Source organism: Delphinapterus leucas, chromosome 5 (assembly GCF_059928025.1).
Source record: "Delphinapterus leucas isolate spDelLeu-1000000601 "Yukka" chromosome 5, BTC_Dleu_Yukka2, whole genome shotgun sequence".
NCBI lineage: Eukaryota > Metazoa > Chordata > Mammalia > Artiodactyla > Monodontidae > Delphinapterus > Delphinapterus leucas.
Window position 1 is genome coordinate 36,040,195 of NC_143133.1, and position 16,881 is coordinate 36,057,075.

Consider the following 16,881-nt stretch of genomic DNA (forward strand, 5'->3'; position numbering starts at 1 on the left):
CGCAGTCTGCACTGTCCGGACCTGGGGCAGCATTGCAGGTTGCTGGGCAATGGAGGGGGGAGAGAAAGCAGAGCTGGGGGCCTGACCCGGCTGCAGAGCCTGCCCAGGGCACCTCATCCCGCATAGCAACGCCCATGGGGACATCCAGGCCATACCCGAAGACTTTGGAATAGATAGGAGGTGCTGGTGGTTCTAGGCAATGTATTCTAGCAGGGCAGGAAACCCCAACACGGGGAGTGAGCATGGGGGTGAGCCTCAGTCTTCGGAGAGGAGCTAGCTGAAAGGCGGGTCTGCAGCTCCTGGCCTCCTGCCTGGTGTTAGGAGGGGATCCCAGACCCAGTGCTGAGGGGCTTGAGGCAAAGCTCCCTGATTCCAGACCCTCCTCTCTAGGCCTCTGCTTCCTCATCTGTCTCTGCCATCTTCCTCTGGGCCCTCATCTGCTGTCCTGGGGTTATTGCCACAGCTCCCTGGCTGCTCCCCTGCTTCCAGCATCTTCCTCCCCCGAGAGCTGTTCAGAACGATCTTTTTACGGCACAAGTCTGACCCTGCCACCTTCTTCTTAGAAACTCTCCACTGGTTCCCCATGTCTTCTGGAACCTGGTCCCGCTTGCCTCCTGCCCAAGGCCTGTGGTGGCTCATGTCCTCAGTGGGCTAGGTGGTGAAGGCCAAGGTGGTGCAGCTCTCAGCCCTTCCCATCCCCCCATCTCTCTCGCCATTGCTCCATCATCCGTGGAGCATCTGCCTTGGGCACAGCACAGCGTCAGGTGCAGAGGGATGCCTCCACTCTTGAGGAGCTTCCAGCAAAGGTGGGTCTAAGTAGGTCCAGGAGGTTGGACATGTGTCATGGACATGTGTCATGGTGTCCACAGAGCCAGGAATCTGCTTGCAAGTCAAAGGTTGTCTTTCATTTTTCTTGAGGGTTCAGGTGTAGAGCAGCTCAGAGAGAAATCAGTCTTTAGGCTTATCGCAGAACTCAACAGTTTGCAGATGACTTGATTTCTAGGATTATCTCCCTCTTCCCCATTAGCCAGGATTTTTTCTGTTGCTAGCATCAAAAACACAAAGTCATTTAAACATTTATATTATTTATTAAATTTATTAAAAAAATTTATATAACTGAGAAGTTTAGAATGGTTTCAGGCACGGCTGGATCCAGATGCTCACACGATATTGTCAGGTACCTGTCTATCTCCATCTTTCAAATGTACTTTCCTCTGGGCTGACCTCTTTCTCAAGCAGGCTTTCCCATGTGGTGGCCCAAACAGCTTTAGCAGCTTCAGGCTGGCAGTATACCTGTCTAGCAACCTTTGTGGCCAGAGGGTGTCTCTCCTTAGTGGTTCCAGCAAAAGTCCCAGAGCTGGTGCTCCTTAGCTCAGCCTGGTCACAGGCCCATGCCTGAACCAGTCCCAACTCTGCCTGGGTGGCAGCTCATTTGGAAGGATGACTTAAAGACTTAGCACTAAGTTGCATAGGATGACATGGTTACATAGCTCATATCATGGCTACTTTGAAAGTAGCAGAGTATCAAACATTATTGAAGTTAAAATATATATGAACTTGGCTGTGTATATTTTTTCTTTTGTGAATTAATGTTGCTTTACTACCTTTTAATGTTGCTTTACTACCTTTCAAATTACAGAAGTTTTACTTTATAATGGTAAGATATGCCCTTTTTTAAACCCTCCATTAGGAGGGTTTTTTTCTTTTGATCTTATGCTTAGAGAAGCTTCTGCAAGAAACACAAGGCCCTCGTAGATGCCGCACGGGTGGGAAACTGAAGACCTCTCTAGTTGCAGTTTTTCTGTTGGATGATGGTTTCTTTCGGTTCGTATAAATGATAAAAACAAACACTTACAGAAGAATTGCTGAGAACCCATGAGTTTAACTAGTCCGGGGCGTGTACAGGGTGGACGGGGATCAATAGAGAAATTTCCCAAGCCTCCCCGTTTTGGCCTCTGGTCGTGAAGAAGCCTCTCTCAGCTTCGTGGTTGCTAGCGCTGTTCCCGGGGGCCCTTGTGATCATCCAGGGACCCGGGCCCATGGAATGGCCCCGACAGCAGGGCGGCTCAGGGAACCTGGGGTCTGGGAGGAAAGCCCCCAGAGAATAAGCCAGCCTGGAGGCCGTCCTCTATGACTGACACGCCCAGGCTCGGCCCCTGGAAACCGGCTCCTCTCAGCCCACGGATCTGCCCCAGAGCTGGCATCCCTTTTAATAAAGGTGCATCTTCCGGAGTACCTTCATTCTCAGAGCTCTGCAGCAGAGAAGGAAGACGGTGGGCTTGTGTGGTCGAGGGAAGGACAATGCTCTGGGGAAGAATCAGTGCTTCCTCCTAGGACTTGAGAGAGGCCTGGAAATTGATGGCAATGATATGGCCTTCGGCTCCCTCGACACACACGGCTAGCGGGTCCTGCAGCCCCTCCCCGCCATGGAGTATATTCTCTTTGTGCTGTACTTCTCCTTTTTCCTCTGTCTCTGCACCCTGGTGTGCCTGTACTTTTCTGGCTGCCAGGAGATGACCTATAAGCATGACGGTGAGTGGCCAGCTTTGGGGGATTGGTTGTGGCCATGTGAAAGTAAGTGGCTATGATCGGGGAGCTCCTTCCTGTGACCACGATTGTTGGGAATGACACAGATGAGGAGAGAGGAGGCTGAGAGAGGCTGGAGTCAGTTGAGGGGTTGTTTATTTGGGGGGTGCCTCCCCTTTTCCTCTCCATCCCATGTGATCTGCTAAGAATGAGTGTCTATTCAGCACGTAAATGGAGAAGAAGTGTTTATTTTTCTGTCATTTTTTGCCCAAACTGCATTTCAAGCATTTGGATTAGTTAGTAAAAAGGTGTCAGCAAGGCGAGACTTTGGTGGTAAAGAAAATAGAAGTGCCTATAAAAGTGCCCCTTTTATATAGAAAATGCACTTGGAATGGACAAAGATGGAAATTTTATGCTCTGAAGTGTCTTGTCTTAAGAAATTCCCAGAGAATTTTTGAACAATGGAGGCTCCAAAAAATCGACGGTTTCTTTCATGCTTGACTTTTTTTAAAGCCCATTATGAGCCGAGCATTTGAGGAAACAGTATTTGCAGGTGATTTTCCTCTCCTTCCTTGGAGGCTGGTGTGGTATTTTGTGTATATGAAAATGCAGTGGAAGGCAGCGTTGCTTAGTCTCCAAGAAGACAGCCACCAGATTTTCACTTGAAACATTAAAATGTCTTTTTCTATCTTGTTGTTTTATTAATAAAGGCATAAATATACATAGTACATTCTGGCTTCCCATATAATACAGTCACTTAAAAAAACTAACTGTCAGAGGAAACAAACTAACCTCACCCATAAGTTATACAAGGTTGGGGGCAGGTCATAGTCAGCTCACTGCTGCCCTGGAAATTGTATGTGCTGTGTATTTGTGGATTCATCTCCTTTCTGATTGTAGGGCTATAATTTGAATGTCCTTTTGTGTTTGATCCCCACTCTCAGAGCTGCTTCCTCCTTCCCTCACTGCAGCATGCTTCCTAGGGTTCTTGGTCTCTGGGGCCACATGATCCTTCAGGGGGCTCCACTTGAGTCTGGGCAGGTCTGCTTTAAATGCGCGGCTGTGGCGTCTGTAGTTAATACACTGTATTAGGGCTCAGTAATTGAGTACTTAACTCGCAGTCCCGCAAGTTTTCAAACAGCGGGTTGTCCTAGGTAATGGAACACTGAGTCATCACCGCCCAGAATGGCCCATGACGCCTGCAGTGAGTGACCACCACGCAGCATGGCGTCCTGGTCGTGCGGAGACTGTGAGGCTTGATGTTTCCTGGGGCTCCATCGGTGTGCCAGGCAGGGCCCTCCCCGCATCACCGCTCACTGCCACTCAGCACAACAGGCCTGTCCCCAGAGGCCTAGCAATTAGCAGTGTTTACAAGAAATGAGGTCAGCTGAGTGGCTGCCCAGAAAAATAAGGAGCCTGAGGCTCGGGTGAACTGCGTGTGCGCAGAGGAGCTGAGCGCTGTAAGTGCATCCGCCATCAGATGTCATAGCCACAGCTCCCTGGAGATGGAACATCTGGGACATCGTTGACACTTGAACTCAGGTGGGGTTTCTCAACCCAGGGGCAGGGGGGATTTGAGTGTAGGATTGTCTCCTCCAACCTCCACTCAGAAAGGAGCCTAATAGGGCCTCACATTCCTACCTGGTGGACTCACCTGGGGTGCACAGTCAGGTGGAGGCCCAGCTGATGCTGGCTGCATGAATGAGGGAAGGGAGGTCACGTGCAAACCCGACACTATATGTGGGTAAACAGGTTTGTTTGGCATTGAGTTCATTGCAAATACTCATTGAACAACTGATATTTCTTGAGTGTGTCAGGTCCTGGGCTACAGTGGGGAACAGAAGAGCCCAAATCCTTGCTCTCATGGAGCAAAATCCCTGTCCTCATAGGGCCTATATTCTAGAGGAGAAAGACAGCCAATAGACACATAAGCAAAATATGTCTTACGTTAGGTAGTGATGAGCACTATGGAGAAAAATAAAGGAAGGAGAGCAGAGGTTGAGGTGGGGATAGGTTAGTCAGGACTTTGATGTGGTGGTCAGGGAGGTCTTTTTTAATGTTACATTTGTGCAAGGACTTGAGGGAAGGGAGAGAGAGAGCATTGTGCATTCGGCGAAGAGCACCTAGGCAGTGCAAAGGCCCTGTGGCAGGCATGTGGAAGGTGCAGGTGTGTGCTTGGCAGTGCGACTGGAGCCCAGTGGTGAAGGGCATGAGGCCAGAGCAGAGTAGGAGGCAGGCCCTGCAGGGCCGGTGGACTGCAGTGTGGATTGACTTTTACTGAGGTATGGTGCAGAGCCGGTGGGCTTTGTGCAAAGGACCAATGCGACCTGACTCTTGTTTCAAAATAGTTCATCTGACCACCAGGTTTTGGGACAAGGGCAGGAGCCGGAAGGACAATAGGAGGCAGTTTTTAAAATTTCAGTGAGAGATGATGGTGGCTTGAGCCAGGAGGGAGGCACTGGTTCCTGGAGGATTGGATTCCGGGCTGAAGATGGAGCCAACAGGATTTCTCCCAGAGGCGTGAAACATGGGGGACGGGGCGGGGGGGGGGGGGAACCTAGGTTTTTGTCCTGAGGAACTAAAAGTATGGAGCTGCTGGTGACAAGCACGTTAGACTGTGGGAACAGTTGGTTTGGGGGTGTCCACTAGCCACCCATGGAGCTGTTGAGGAGATTATTTGGGAGTTCACGGGGCAGTACCTGCCCCTCCTGTATTAAATAAACAAAAAGGAGCACAGGGTGAAAGCAGTTTGCAGAAACACGAATGCCAAATGCAAAGCCATTGTGGGTGACAGCAGTGGTCAGGTGCCTTCAGTAAAGCCTCTTGAGAGACACTAACCGTACAAGATGACAAAGGAGCCCCCTTCTTCTCCCTTCCTGAATCTGAATTATTTCCTAATCATGTTATTGATTGTGGTACGAACCACATTTTTCTTACATCTGGGCACATGAGATTGTACACAAGCATTAGCTCCAACAGAGTGGGAGGCGCCCTGCGCATGTGGGGAGCGCCCTGACCCCTCCCTCTGTGTGTTGCGGGGGGCGGGGGGGGGCGGGCGGGGAGGGGGATCTGGGAGGAGCCGGTTCAGATGAACGGGTAGGAGCCTGGGCTTGGCTCTGGATTTAGTTATAGTTCTTTCTTCATGGTCAAGAGCATTCATTGATGGTAAAAACAAATAAAAATCCTTCTCTGAGGCTATTTTGGGGAAAAAAAGCGCCAGTGTTTCTGGACAAGGGATGTTGATCTGGTGATTGTGAGTTGACATCTGCAGCCCCAGGGGACAGAAGCTCTTTGTGGTAGCGACCAGGCCTGGTTTTGGTCTAGTTGGAGCCCCCAGGCCCAACCTAGTGTCTGACCCATAGAAGGCGCTCAGTTAGGTGTTTGCTGAATGAATGGATGAATGAATGAGTGAATGAAGCCCCATCTCCTGTGATATTTGGGGTGGGAGAAGTGCTGGACAGGGTAACCGGGAGGCCAGCACACAGAGCATTTAAAATTGCCTCTGAATCTGAATATTGGGTGTTTGTGGGTCTGTTACACTCTTCCTTCTCATTTTGTAAGTGTTCCAAGTTTTCCGTGACAGACGGTTAAACTAAAATTGCCTCACGGGGAACGTCTGGTGAGGACCTGGGGCCCACACTTGTCCAGCTGGAGTCCCAGGGTCCACCCGTGGACAGCCTGCCTCACCACCTTCCCCTGTGCCTGGTCTAGAACACCACGTCTCACGTGGCTCCCCTCCCCTCCCCCTCCTCAGTACAGCAAGGATGCTGCTCACTCGTACTGCCCTGGGCGTGGTGCTTGGTGACCTCACTTTGTGCCCACAGGTGAGGTGGGGGGTCCCATGTCTGTCCGATGGAGAAAGTAGCTGGCGCTCAGAAGGGCCAAGGGGCTGACTTGCAAAAGGTCATCAGCTCATGCGCCTGGAGCCAGGTTGGGCCAGCACGCTCTGTGGCAACCCTCCACCCTGTGACCACCTTTGGCGCCCCTTCTCCCCCAGCAATCACACACAGGCCCTCCGACACACCTCCTGGGATGCCCTGTTGGCCCAGATGCCCATCGTAGCCCCCTCTGCCCCGGGGAAGACGGAATGGAGGATCCAGGTGATTCTGAGTCCCCTCCTCATGTCATGCAAATTGCCTTTTTCAGAAGCATGTTGTGGAGACATTTTTTGGATTTGACGAGGAGTCTGTGGACTCGGAAACATTGTCAGAGACGTCCTGCAACACAGACAGGACGGACAGGGCTCCGGCCACGCCCGAGGAGGACTTGGACGACGTAAGCGGACCTCACCCTGGGGATGCTTGTACAGCGCCTCCCGCCTCTGGCCGCTGCAGGCATTGCTCCCTCACTGTGAGGCACGAACCCTGCAGGACCTGTGTGATCATAGTCCAGCATCCAGGAAAGGTGGTCCCCACTTTCACAGGTTCCGAGAATGGTGATGGGGGCGCTGGCAGCACGTGGGGGCCCCTTCCTTCCCCAGCACGGCTTTCACACAGGAGATCCGTGGCCACTGCGTTGTTGCTTACCTTTTGTCATTGAAACTGCTGAGTGGCGGTCTGTTCCTCGTCCCCCTGTGCTAACACACGCACATGCGTGCACACGCACACAGACACACACCACCCATGTATATGAAGATGGCATATCATTGTAGGAGAGGATCCAAACAGCACTGAGAAGGGTAGAGAGCAGAGTGAAAGCCACCTGGAGCCTCTCATCGTGGCTCAGCACCCTCACGCTTTCCTGACTCTCCATCTGTGCATGCCCGCGTCCGTGACCGTGGCTCTGGTGAGCTGGAGCCACAAAGGAGGGAGGAGCAGCTTCACTCTCCCCCACCTCCCCCACCTGGTGGGATTCACTCAGGAAACCCCATGAAACATGATCACGTCAGACACAAGCTTTTTGATTTGCTCTTTTCACCAAGAATGTGTAACAGGCATCTTTTGACACCAAACACTGTGTTGCACATCACCCTCTGTCACGAGCAGATCCTCATGGATCTGCACGTGCCTCTAACCTAACAGGCCCCGATGAGAGGTGTTACACGGATTCCAGTTTCTCACAACTGCGGCGATGCTCTTTGAGTGGTTGTTTCCTTAGGAGAAACTCCCAGAATGAGGAGGGCTCCTCGTGCTGGGTGGGAGGGGCGCCCTTTACAATGTAGATGCTCACCCGTGCAGTCTTGCAGTCGGGGCGGGCTCACCCTTGCTCGCCTGCACGTGACTGAGTGATTCCCGGGGTTCAGGGAGCTCCTGGGAAGGGCGCTGACGGCAGAGAAGGCATCTTGTCCCCAAGCCCTTCACTCCAGAGTTCCAGTTAGGTCCTGGCAGTGACCGGGTCATTATGTAACTGTTGGCAGCAGTCGTGAGATCTGGACATGTGCTTTGCCTGACTTGACCCTGGCACCGCAGTTCACGTCAAGTCACGCACTTCCTCGTGCTTTTCTTTTCCATGGCGTTAAGACTACAACCCGAGAAGAGGCTGACCTGAGGTTCTGCCAGCTGACCAGGGAGTACCAGGCCCTGCAGCGAGCCTACGCCCTGCTTCAGGAGCAGGTGGGGGGGACGCTGGACGCCGAGCGAGAGGCCCGGGTAGGTGCGGCGGGCGGGGCGGCGAGCGTCTGGGCAGAGGCCGGGTGGCTCGTGCCCTTTCTGGCATCGGGATTCCATAGGGGTGCTGAGCGAGGATGGGGCCGCCGAACAGCTTCCGCCGTGGCAACATTCCAGTGTTTAGAAAACCGGACGGGGGCTATCTGCCCATCCCCAGTGTGACAGTGGAGCTTGCAGAAGGAACGCTGCCGTCTCACACGTGTCGTGTGCGCCGTCCATTGGCAAGAACGGTTTCAGAATTTAAGACTCAGTAATGAAATCAGGCTCACTGTTAAACAGACTTCCCTCTCTCCTGGCTGAGGAGCCCTCAAGCACGTCCGTAAGGAGCCCAGGCAGAGACGGTCGGGGTGTCCCAGCCCACACGGCGCTCTGCTGGACACCCAGGTCTGGGCCACGCCAGCCCTCGTGCTGGGCTGAGCTCTGCCTTGTAGTAATGTCCACTCACTGGCCATCACCCCACCTTCAGGAGTCACACAGACCAGGGTCTGCTGGCCCTTCCTTCTGAAGGCGAGGGGGACTCCCAGGGAGCACACCCGCTGGGGCCAACGTTTCACCCCAGCGCGTCCCCGTTTCATTCCCACAACAGCCCCGTGAGGTGGGAGGTGGCGAGTGAGGCTGGGGGAAGGAAGCTTCTAGTGCTACAATAGCATTCCACCTGTAACCGATAGACTGGAGGAGGTATACTGCTGGAAGTGGTTTGGGCTGAATCGTGGTTTTCATTAAAAATTTCATCTACTTGCAGCATTTAAAAGTCAGGAGACTTCACATAGAAATTCCGATTCCTGGCTTTTCTTGAGGGCTCAGAACACCTGGCAGAACAGGGCTTCCCGTTCCACATAGTCCCATTTGGCCACAACCGCTGAGTGGCAGTCCCCCTGAGATGGGACATGTGCCTCTGGTTTGCCACAGTCCCCACCACTCCCTATTACCCCACACCCAGTTGGCTCCCTTCTTTATAGTACCTGCCTGGTCCTTGGGGTATTTTGGAATTCAGCCCTTGTTCTAGGTGGCAAAGGCCCACGAGATGGGCTAAGCAAGCATGAAAGTGTTGCCGGCATTCGTGATGCAGCCACTGCACTTGGTCAGCTGGGCTGGGACCTGATGTGAGTGAAGAAACTGGCCCCTTCTCCAGTCTGCAGACTTATTTCTAAACTGAGGGGGTAGCACTGACAGCCTCTCAAGACCTTGCAGTTCTTACACACGTCACACCTGTAGGTGACAGAGGAACCAGGCAGGCCAGTTTGCACATGTGCTCCTAAAAACGGACCTGTTTCTTAGGACTGGATCCTGCAGCCTGGTCCTTTCCACTCTCCTGTCACCATCCAGGGTGACATGCTCACTTCCTGGTCTTTTTCATTTCAGACTCGGGAACAGCTCCAAGCTGATCTGCTGAGGTGTCAGGCCAAAATCGAAGATCTGGAGAAGTTACTGGTTGAGAAGGGACAGGTGAGCAGAAACGGTCATGTGTTCTGTGGCTGTTTACATTTCTGTTCCCTTGGTGGTGTCCCTGGGGCCTTGGTGCCAAGGGGACTATTCTGTGGATCTGCATCGTTCACTGCGGAGACAAGAGAAAAAAACACTAGCCGAGACCAGGCGAGAATATCCCAGCTCACGCGCCTCTTTACTGAGTTTTTAAAAATCAGACATGTTATGAGATCCTGACTTGGCTTTTTCTTTGTTTGTTTGTCAAATGCACAAGAATAGGAGACAATTCCAAAAGTAAAGTGGTCACCAAAATCTTTTCTGACTTGAATCTGGAAGAAAAGCTGGCGTTGCCTATGAGGATTCAGCTGTGGAAAAGAACTGGTACCTGCAGCTAGCTCTGAGTGACGGCAGGCAGAGGCGGCCTCGGGATTCCATGCGGTGACTGCCGCATAAAGATCTGGGCCCCGAGCTTCTCAGATTAGAGTCACCTCCGTTTGCGCTTTCTCTGAATTTGGTTAGGCATGAATTCTCTGAATTTGAATTCATTGCATATGTTGACAGCAGGACACAGTCGAGAGGCAAAACCTGGGCCCAGAAACATCCCCTGGGGTGGGGGGACCCTGAGGGGCTCTGGGTGGAGGTCCAGCCTCTCAGAGGGTAGCATCTAAAAGCAACATGAACCCAGGGGTCAGTACGGGTGGGCCATGCTCTCCACGTCAGAACTCTCTGTGGAAAGAGATAACCGGGACTTCTCAGTGGCTTACCACAAGATTTCTGTCCTACTTGACGCGCTGCGTGTCCTCCTGTAGGCAGAGGGTCTCCGCTCCATGTGGTCACTCAGGGATCCAGCACTGGAGGCAGCGCCATCTTGTACTGGCCTATCCATAGCACATCCTCCTCGACAGGGGCCAGGAGAGGCTGTTCAGTGCCTCAGCCTAAACAGGCACATTTCCTGCCTCTTGTGAGGGTGCCAAGGAGTGTGTGGGCAGGTGGAGTGTGTGGTGGCACCACTGCCCCAACCCCAGGGCAGGAGGTGACCTGAGGAGGTCTGGCATGGGCTACTAGAGGCCCTACAGTGGGACACAGGGAGTGGGGAGGTGGGTGTAAGGGAAGGGGTTGTAAGAGGCTCCAGGAGGGTTAACGGGGGCTCAGGAAGAGCTACAGAGCAGATGGCTTAGAACTAACTCTGGTGTCCAGTCAGTGGGATGAGGGCTCAGGTTGTGACTCAGATTCAAATGGAGGCAGCTGGCTAGTAACCGGAACTCAAGCCTGCACAGAGCAGTTCACCGTGGCAGCATTTATGCAGGACTGACTGGGCACAGGGTAGCAGCCAGCCCCTGGGAGCTGGTCACGTAACCATGGTCCAGAATCCTCTGCGGAGGCAGGAGTGCAGTGCAGGGCACACGCTGCAGCAAACCCACCACATTCCAGCCCCACCACTGACCTGTTGCACAGCCTTGGGCAAGTTACATGGTCTCTTGTGCCTCAGGTTCCTCATCTTTAAAATGGGGCTGATAATAGTACTTAACACATAGGGGAAGGGGAGACTCAGCAGCAGCTGGGAGGAGTCCAGGTGAGAGATGAAGCTGTTTTCAGACTCCTGTTCTAACCTGCCGTTGACCTCATCTTCCCTCTTCGAGGCTGAGCTCACAGGTTGTAACTTACCTGACCACAGTCTACGAATAAGTTAACCTCCTAACTGAGGGTGCTAGGCCCTGTTTGTGGGCCCACTCTGCCCTCAGTTCCTGCTAAATGAAGAGGCCAGTTTGGGACAGAGCACATGGCCATTCATTTGTTGAGCACTTACAAGAGCCCTTGCCCTGCGCCAGGCTCTGTGCTTGGGGTATAATGTATCAGTTAGCTATCGCCGCCTAACAAATCACCCCAAAACTTAGTTGTTTACAATAACAAAAATTTTATTTGGCTACAGTTTTATGGGTCAGCAGTTTGGGTTGGGCTCAGCTGGTGATTCTGCTGCTGGTCTCACCTGGGGTCATTCTAGAGGCTTCATTGTTGGTAGATCGATTGGGGATAGATGGCCCCAAGTGGCCTCTCTGTCCTGTCTTTGCATTGGTGCCAGCTGTTGGCCAGATTCTTATGGTCTCTCATCCTTAAGGAAGCTACCCTGGCTCCTTTACCTGGTGGTCTGGGGGCGGGAAGAAAAGGCAGGTCCCAAAGCACAAGTACATGCCATGCCTCTGCCTGTGTCACATTCACTAATATCCCAGTCACCAAAGCACGCTGCAGGCACGCCCAGCCTCGAGGTTACAGGAAGAGATGCATCTCTCCATGGAAGGAGCTGCAGAGTCACATTGCAAAGGGGCACAGAGATGGGATGGACGTTGCCAACAACCTCCCACAGGAAAAAAGATGAATGGAGCCGGCTCTGTCCTCACAGGGACTCAGCCTCGTGGGACCTACACGTGTGTCAGCCCAGGGACGGTGCAGGCTGATAATGTTGGGTAGAAGGAAGGGAGGAAGAAAGTTCCCTCGTGTACTCCTTTATCCATCCCCTGGCGTTTATTGAGCACCGGCTGTGTGCCAAGCACCATGCTAGGCACTCAGGATGCTGGTGTAAAGACAGACTTAGCACCTTGTGCTCCTGGAACTTTCCTGGACAGGACTTGTCCAGGCAAAGAGACTTGGTTAGGGCGTCACGGGCAGAGGGTCTAGGATGAGCAGAAATGTGGTACTGTAATGACTCCAGGTGTGTTGAGTGTGGGCAGACCCTTGGGGTGCGGCCTGGACGCTGGCCTGCGGGCCGCAGAGAACAAGCCAGGGGAGGGTCTGTTGGGGCCAGCTCAGTCGCCGTACAGGTGCTTTTCTGTCAGTGATACAGACGCACTCCCTGTGCTTTAAGGAACGTGAGAGGTGGAGGAGGGATGCGCCACAGACCCGCTGGTTCTCTTTTTCAGGTTTTGAGGGATGATGCGATCGTTCTAACTGCTGTCCTTTTCTCTGATGTTTTCATAGAAAGTTCCATACGAAGTGACCTTTCCCCCTGCCACTTTATTTGTTACTTAACTGTCTGTTTGCTTCAATGAGTATGAACATATTTAGTACTTTTCCTTAGGATTCCAAATGGGTTGAAGAGAAGCAGCTGCTCATCAGGACAAACCAAGACTTGCTGGAAAAGGTATGAGCCACAGACACCCTGACCCTCTGCAGGGGATCATGGAGCCCCCGTGGACTTCAGAGGCCTGCTCTGGCTGCGGGAGTCTGACCCACGCCCCTCCTGGGGGCTCCGGCCTCTGGTCCTGGTTCTGTCCTCTGGGGCGGGGTCCACAGAACTGGTTTAGAGCACCCTGCAGACAGGATTGGGGCTGCCCATTCTTCTGATGCTGGGCTCCCAGGCCACCTCTGCCATTGCCTTGGGTTCCAGACCTCCTCCCCTGCCTGCTCCCCGTGCATGGGCCTGAGGCACTGGTTGGCAAGCAGGCCCTCGGCGGTCATAGTCCAATTCATGGACCGGAGGCCGTGGCGCTGGCAGAGCTGAGCCTGGCCTTCCCTCTCTGGTCATGGAACTTTCTGATCAAGACACTTGCCAGAGCTCTTCCGTACTAGTGGAATTGGACCTGGGTTAGGCCGTAGCTTCTAAGCATCCTAGAATGCCCCAACTGTATGAGCCCAGCCTTGCCCCCTTGGGTGGGGGGCCGCGGCCCTGTCCCAGCTCTGCACTGGCCCGCTGTGTGGCCATCCATTGTCCCGTGTCTCTCCACAGCATCTGGGGCATTGGGACAGGACTGGTCATTGTCCTGCGAGGCAGCCCTGTGCGTTGGGAGAGATTTTGTATCCTTGGTCCTGCTCGCTATATTGGGAGACACGGAAAGCTCTCACAGTGTTTCCAAATGTCTCCCGGGGGTGGGGCAGTACCAGCCCAGTAGAGACAGGAGGGAGTAAAGGTGACCGTGACCCACCGGGGCCCTCGTTTCCATGCATTGTCTTAGTCTCACCTCAGGCAGCCTAGTGGGGGGGCTGCTGTTTGCCTCTAAGGTACCAACAGCTATGTAGCTGGCCCAGGGTCTCCCAGGGGGGTTGGGACCCAGGCCATCCCCCTCCCAGACTGTGCTTTGGGGAGATCTGCTACCATTCGGGCTCCCCATAGGAGCACTCTGGGGAGTACAGGGTGACTTCCTGCCGGACTCTGGGTGGCCTGACTGGGGGGCCGGGTCGGAAGGAACTCAGACAAGCTTGGGGATCACTCTTGCTTCCCCCACGACTGACCTTGGGGACGGGACTTAATCGCTCCATGCCTCAGTTTCCCCACCATTCGTGTATTCAGCAAACATCTGGCCCCCGTGCTGGGCCAGGCTCGGGGCCGCAGGGGCGCAGCAGGCGCGGCCTCCATCTGTGCCATCCCCAGCTCCCGGAGCAGAAAAGGCCTTCTTCACCCACTCGCTGAAAGCCTCCCCTTCCCACCCGCCCCCTGGTGACAGCCCCTATGTCCTCAGGCCAACACCGAGGGGGTCTGTGATCGGGGGACACATTCTCATGGCCCCTAGTGAGAGACAGTGGTTCTCCCACCCGTTAACCCACAGGTGTTTCTGCTCCAGATTTACAGGCTGGAAATGGAAGAGAACCAGCTGAAGAACGAAATGCAAGACGCAAAGGATCAGAATGAGCTGTTAGAATTCAGAGTGCTAGAGCTCGAAGTAAGAGACTCTATCTGTTGTAAACTCTCAAACGGAGCAGACATTCTCTTTGAGCCCAAACTGAAATTCATGTAAAGTCCCAGATGTTTTCAAGCATGTGTAAGGGGACGTGTGACACTTGCTTTCTTTTCTTTTTTTTTTAAATCTGTATGTTCAGAATAATTTCACTGCCTTAATATGTTCTGGAGAGAATGCTCACCGAAGTCTTTGGACATGTACCAGAGCTAATATATTTATTGCCTACGGCTTGTTTTTGCACTTAATAAAATAATTTGTTTTTGCAATATTTTGCCTTTTTTATTTGTGTTTCATTTCCATAACTACTTCCTTCTTGCATGCATAGTCGCCTGGTATGCATTCTGCAAACCCGGACAGAAGCACTGTTGCAATTAATAACACACCTTTTTAAGTGACCTTGCATGCATGAATCTCACCTTTTGAGAGAGCGGGGTCTGACCTGGCCCGCAGCTGACTCTGTAATGTGTTTACTGCTAGTTTGGCCCATTTTCTATTTGCCAAGGTAAACACAAGGTAAGTAAACAGGGTAAAAGGAGGTATTTGCATAGGCGGTTGAGAAAGCTTGTAACGTTCCAACTCCTTCATGCAGTGAATACGGACATGGCAAGCAGTATTGGACTAACACAATTGTTGTTTGTAACTCAAACGGCAACTCAGAACGACTCTTTAGCGTGAAGGGAGATTGAATGTTGTTCACAGGTAGAAATCTTGTCCCAAATCTTCAGTGACTTCCCGCATACACGGAGTTGGACCCAGTGTGAGGGATATTGATGGGATTATTGCTTCCTACTGGAACCTTGCCTCGGGTGTGTTACTGTATTGCCTTGCTACCACTTCATACTCCTTTTTTGTTTGTTTCCATTTAAAAATCATCGACCTGTGAGACATCACCTGAGTTTGTGACTGGTTTTCTCTAAGCATCTGTGGTGACACAGCTCTGCTGTCCCTCCGCTGAAGCCTTTGCATGTCCAGAACCCTCAGTAAAAGCGAGCTCCTTGGCAATGTTGGTGTTTCTCTGATTTTGTTTTCTCCTCCCGGCCTCAGTTAAAATTCTGCTTGCACTGGAACTTCCCATCTTGTTCTTTGTTGTGCTGACATGGACCGTGGCCTGAATATCTCAGAACCAAGTGTTGCCGTGCAACTCAGCTCTTGCTTGAACCTGAACTGAGTCCTTCCTTCGTTCATGCAGCAGAAGTAGAAGTTAGGAAAGGTCATGGTTAATACTACTGCCACTGTTAGAAAACATTTCACGTCTCTTTGTGTCTTTCTCATGAGAATTCAATACGCATTGGTCGCTTTACTAGAACTTTCTTTGAGTGTCTCCACCATCCTTTGGAGCCATTGGAAACCAGTCTTTTGACTTTTGTTCATATAAAACATGGGCTTTCTTTTGTCACCTTTTCTGTGGAGACCCCATTTGAGTAAGCATTACAGGTAGGAAAGGCATCTGTAGCACGGAACCATTGTGAATTGTGTTGTTCTTGTCTAATAAGGGAAGTAAGGTTTTCTATCTAAACCGATTCAAACCAGGTTAGGCAGATTGGGGCTTGGTGGAAATTAATTGAATTAATGGCCCCACCCTTCCTCTCTCCTTTAGAGCATCTGCTTAAGACCTGCCATCTGGTGCTCATCTTGGCTACATTTCTTAGTTGAATGGCTAAAGAAGCCCATTGGTTCTGTAGCTAGGTTCTGCAGGCATGGTCCAAGGCAAGCTTACTTACCATAATTTTGAGAAAATAAAAGCAGTTTGATTTCAAGGTATCATTTGGGAAAGGCCTTCTCTGCTGGCTGACCTGTCCATTGCTCAGGGTTTAAAGGCAGCTCTGTGTAGAAAACACATTTGAGACCAGAGAACTGTTCAGCTGCTGTACTTTATTTCTGTAAGTAACTGGGCTTCTCCTGTCTTTTTTAAAAACTTGTCACTTTACACGTGATTAATGTACTGCTTCTGGGAAAATGCTTGCTCTCCTTCCTGAGTAGTTGAGATTTGACTGTTAATCTAAGGCAGAGGTAGAATGATCATTGCAGTGTTAGTGCGGTTCAAAAACAAATTGTGAACAAAGTCAGCAGATTATATCGAAAAAGATGTGAAGCCAGGGTCAGGGTCCTGGCCCTGCCACTCACTCATGTGGGACCTCGGGGGGGTCTCTGCCTCCCCAGCCTCCTTCTCTTTGTCCACAAAACGGAAGCAGTCATGGCTGCCTCGTGGGGTTGTGTGATGATGAAATGAGATAACGATGATTTCTGTTGACGCTTGTTCTTCCCGAGTACTTAATGATGATAGTGCGACTTCCTGAGCTTCCATCAGCAGGTTAACTCAGGACACTCTGCTAACCACTTCTTCCCAGCTGATTAGATTAAGAAGCAACCCCGTGTCCACAGGAGATCCACTGTGGTGCAGACAGGACACAGAGTCTCCATCAAGATTGTAGCCTGAATGCGTGCTTTCTAGTAACTCCTTTGCCAACTGGAATTCGTTGGTTTTTGCTGAGTAACGTGGGAAAATGGCAAGTGGTAAATAATCCAATAAAGTTCTGTTTTTAAACCAAATCTTTTCCCCAGGAGAGAGAGCGGAGGTCGCCAGCATTTAACCTCCAAATCACCACCTTCCCCGAGAACAACAGCAGCGCCCTCCAGCTGTTCTGTCACCAGGA

The 16,881-nt window shown here is 52.0% G+C and overlaps 2 protein-coding genes across 4 annotated transcripts in view; both read left to right on the forward strand.

Moving 5' to 3' along the window:
- Window positions 1-16,006, forward strand: part of JAKMIP1 (janus kinase and microtubule interacting protein 1) — a 79,607-nt gene extending 63,601 nt beyond the window's left edge. For all 3 annotated transcript variants that reach the window (XM_022567047.3, XM_089911640.1, XM_089911639.1), the window contains 5 exons: window positions 6,673-6,801; window positions 7,986-8,114; window positions 9,495-9,578; window positions 12,631-12,693; window positions 14,111-16,006. In XM_022567047.3, the coding sequence (XP_022422755.2) occupies window positions 6,673-6,801; window positions 7,986-8,114; window positions 9,495-9,578; window positions 12,631-12,693; window positions 14,111-14,284 (579 nt within the window). In that variant the 3' untranslated portion in view covers window positions 14,285-16,006. The remainder of the gene's footprint in view (window positions 1-6,672; window positions 6,802-7,985; window positions 8,115-9,494; window positions 9,579-12,630; window positions 12,694-14,110) is intronic.
- On the forward strand, window positions 1,725-3,230 carry LOC149749116 (uncharacterized). Its single transcript, XM_089911641.1, has one exon. It carries the CDS (start codon window positions 2,427-2,429, stop codon window positions 2,586-2,588), a length of 162 nt encoding a protein of 53 aa, XP_089767767.1. The 5' UTR covers window positions 1,725-2,426; the 3' UTR covers window positions 2,589-3,230.
- Window positions 16,007-16,881: the final 875 nt, after the last annotated feature.

Coding starts and splice junctions, on each gene's coding strand:
- LOC149749116 (XM_089911641.1), top strand. CDS start 2,427: ATGGAGTATATTCTCTTTGTGCTGTACTTCTCCTTTTTCCTCTGTCTC.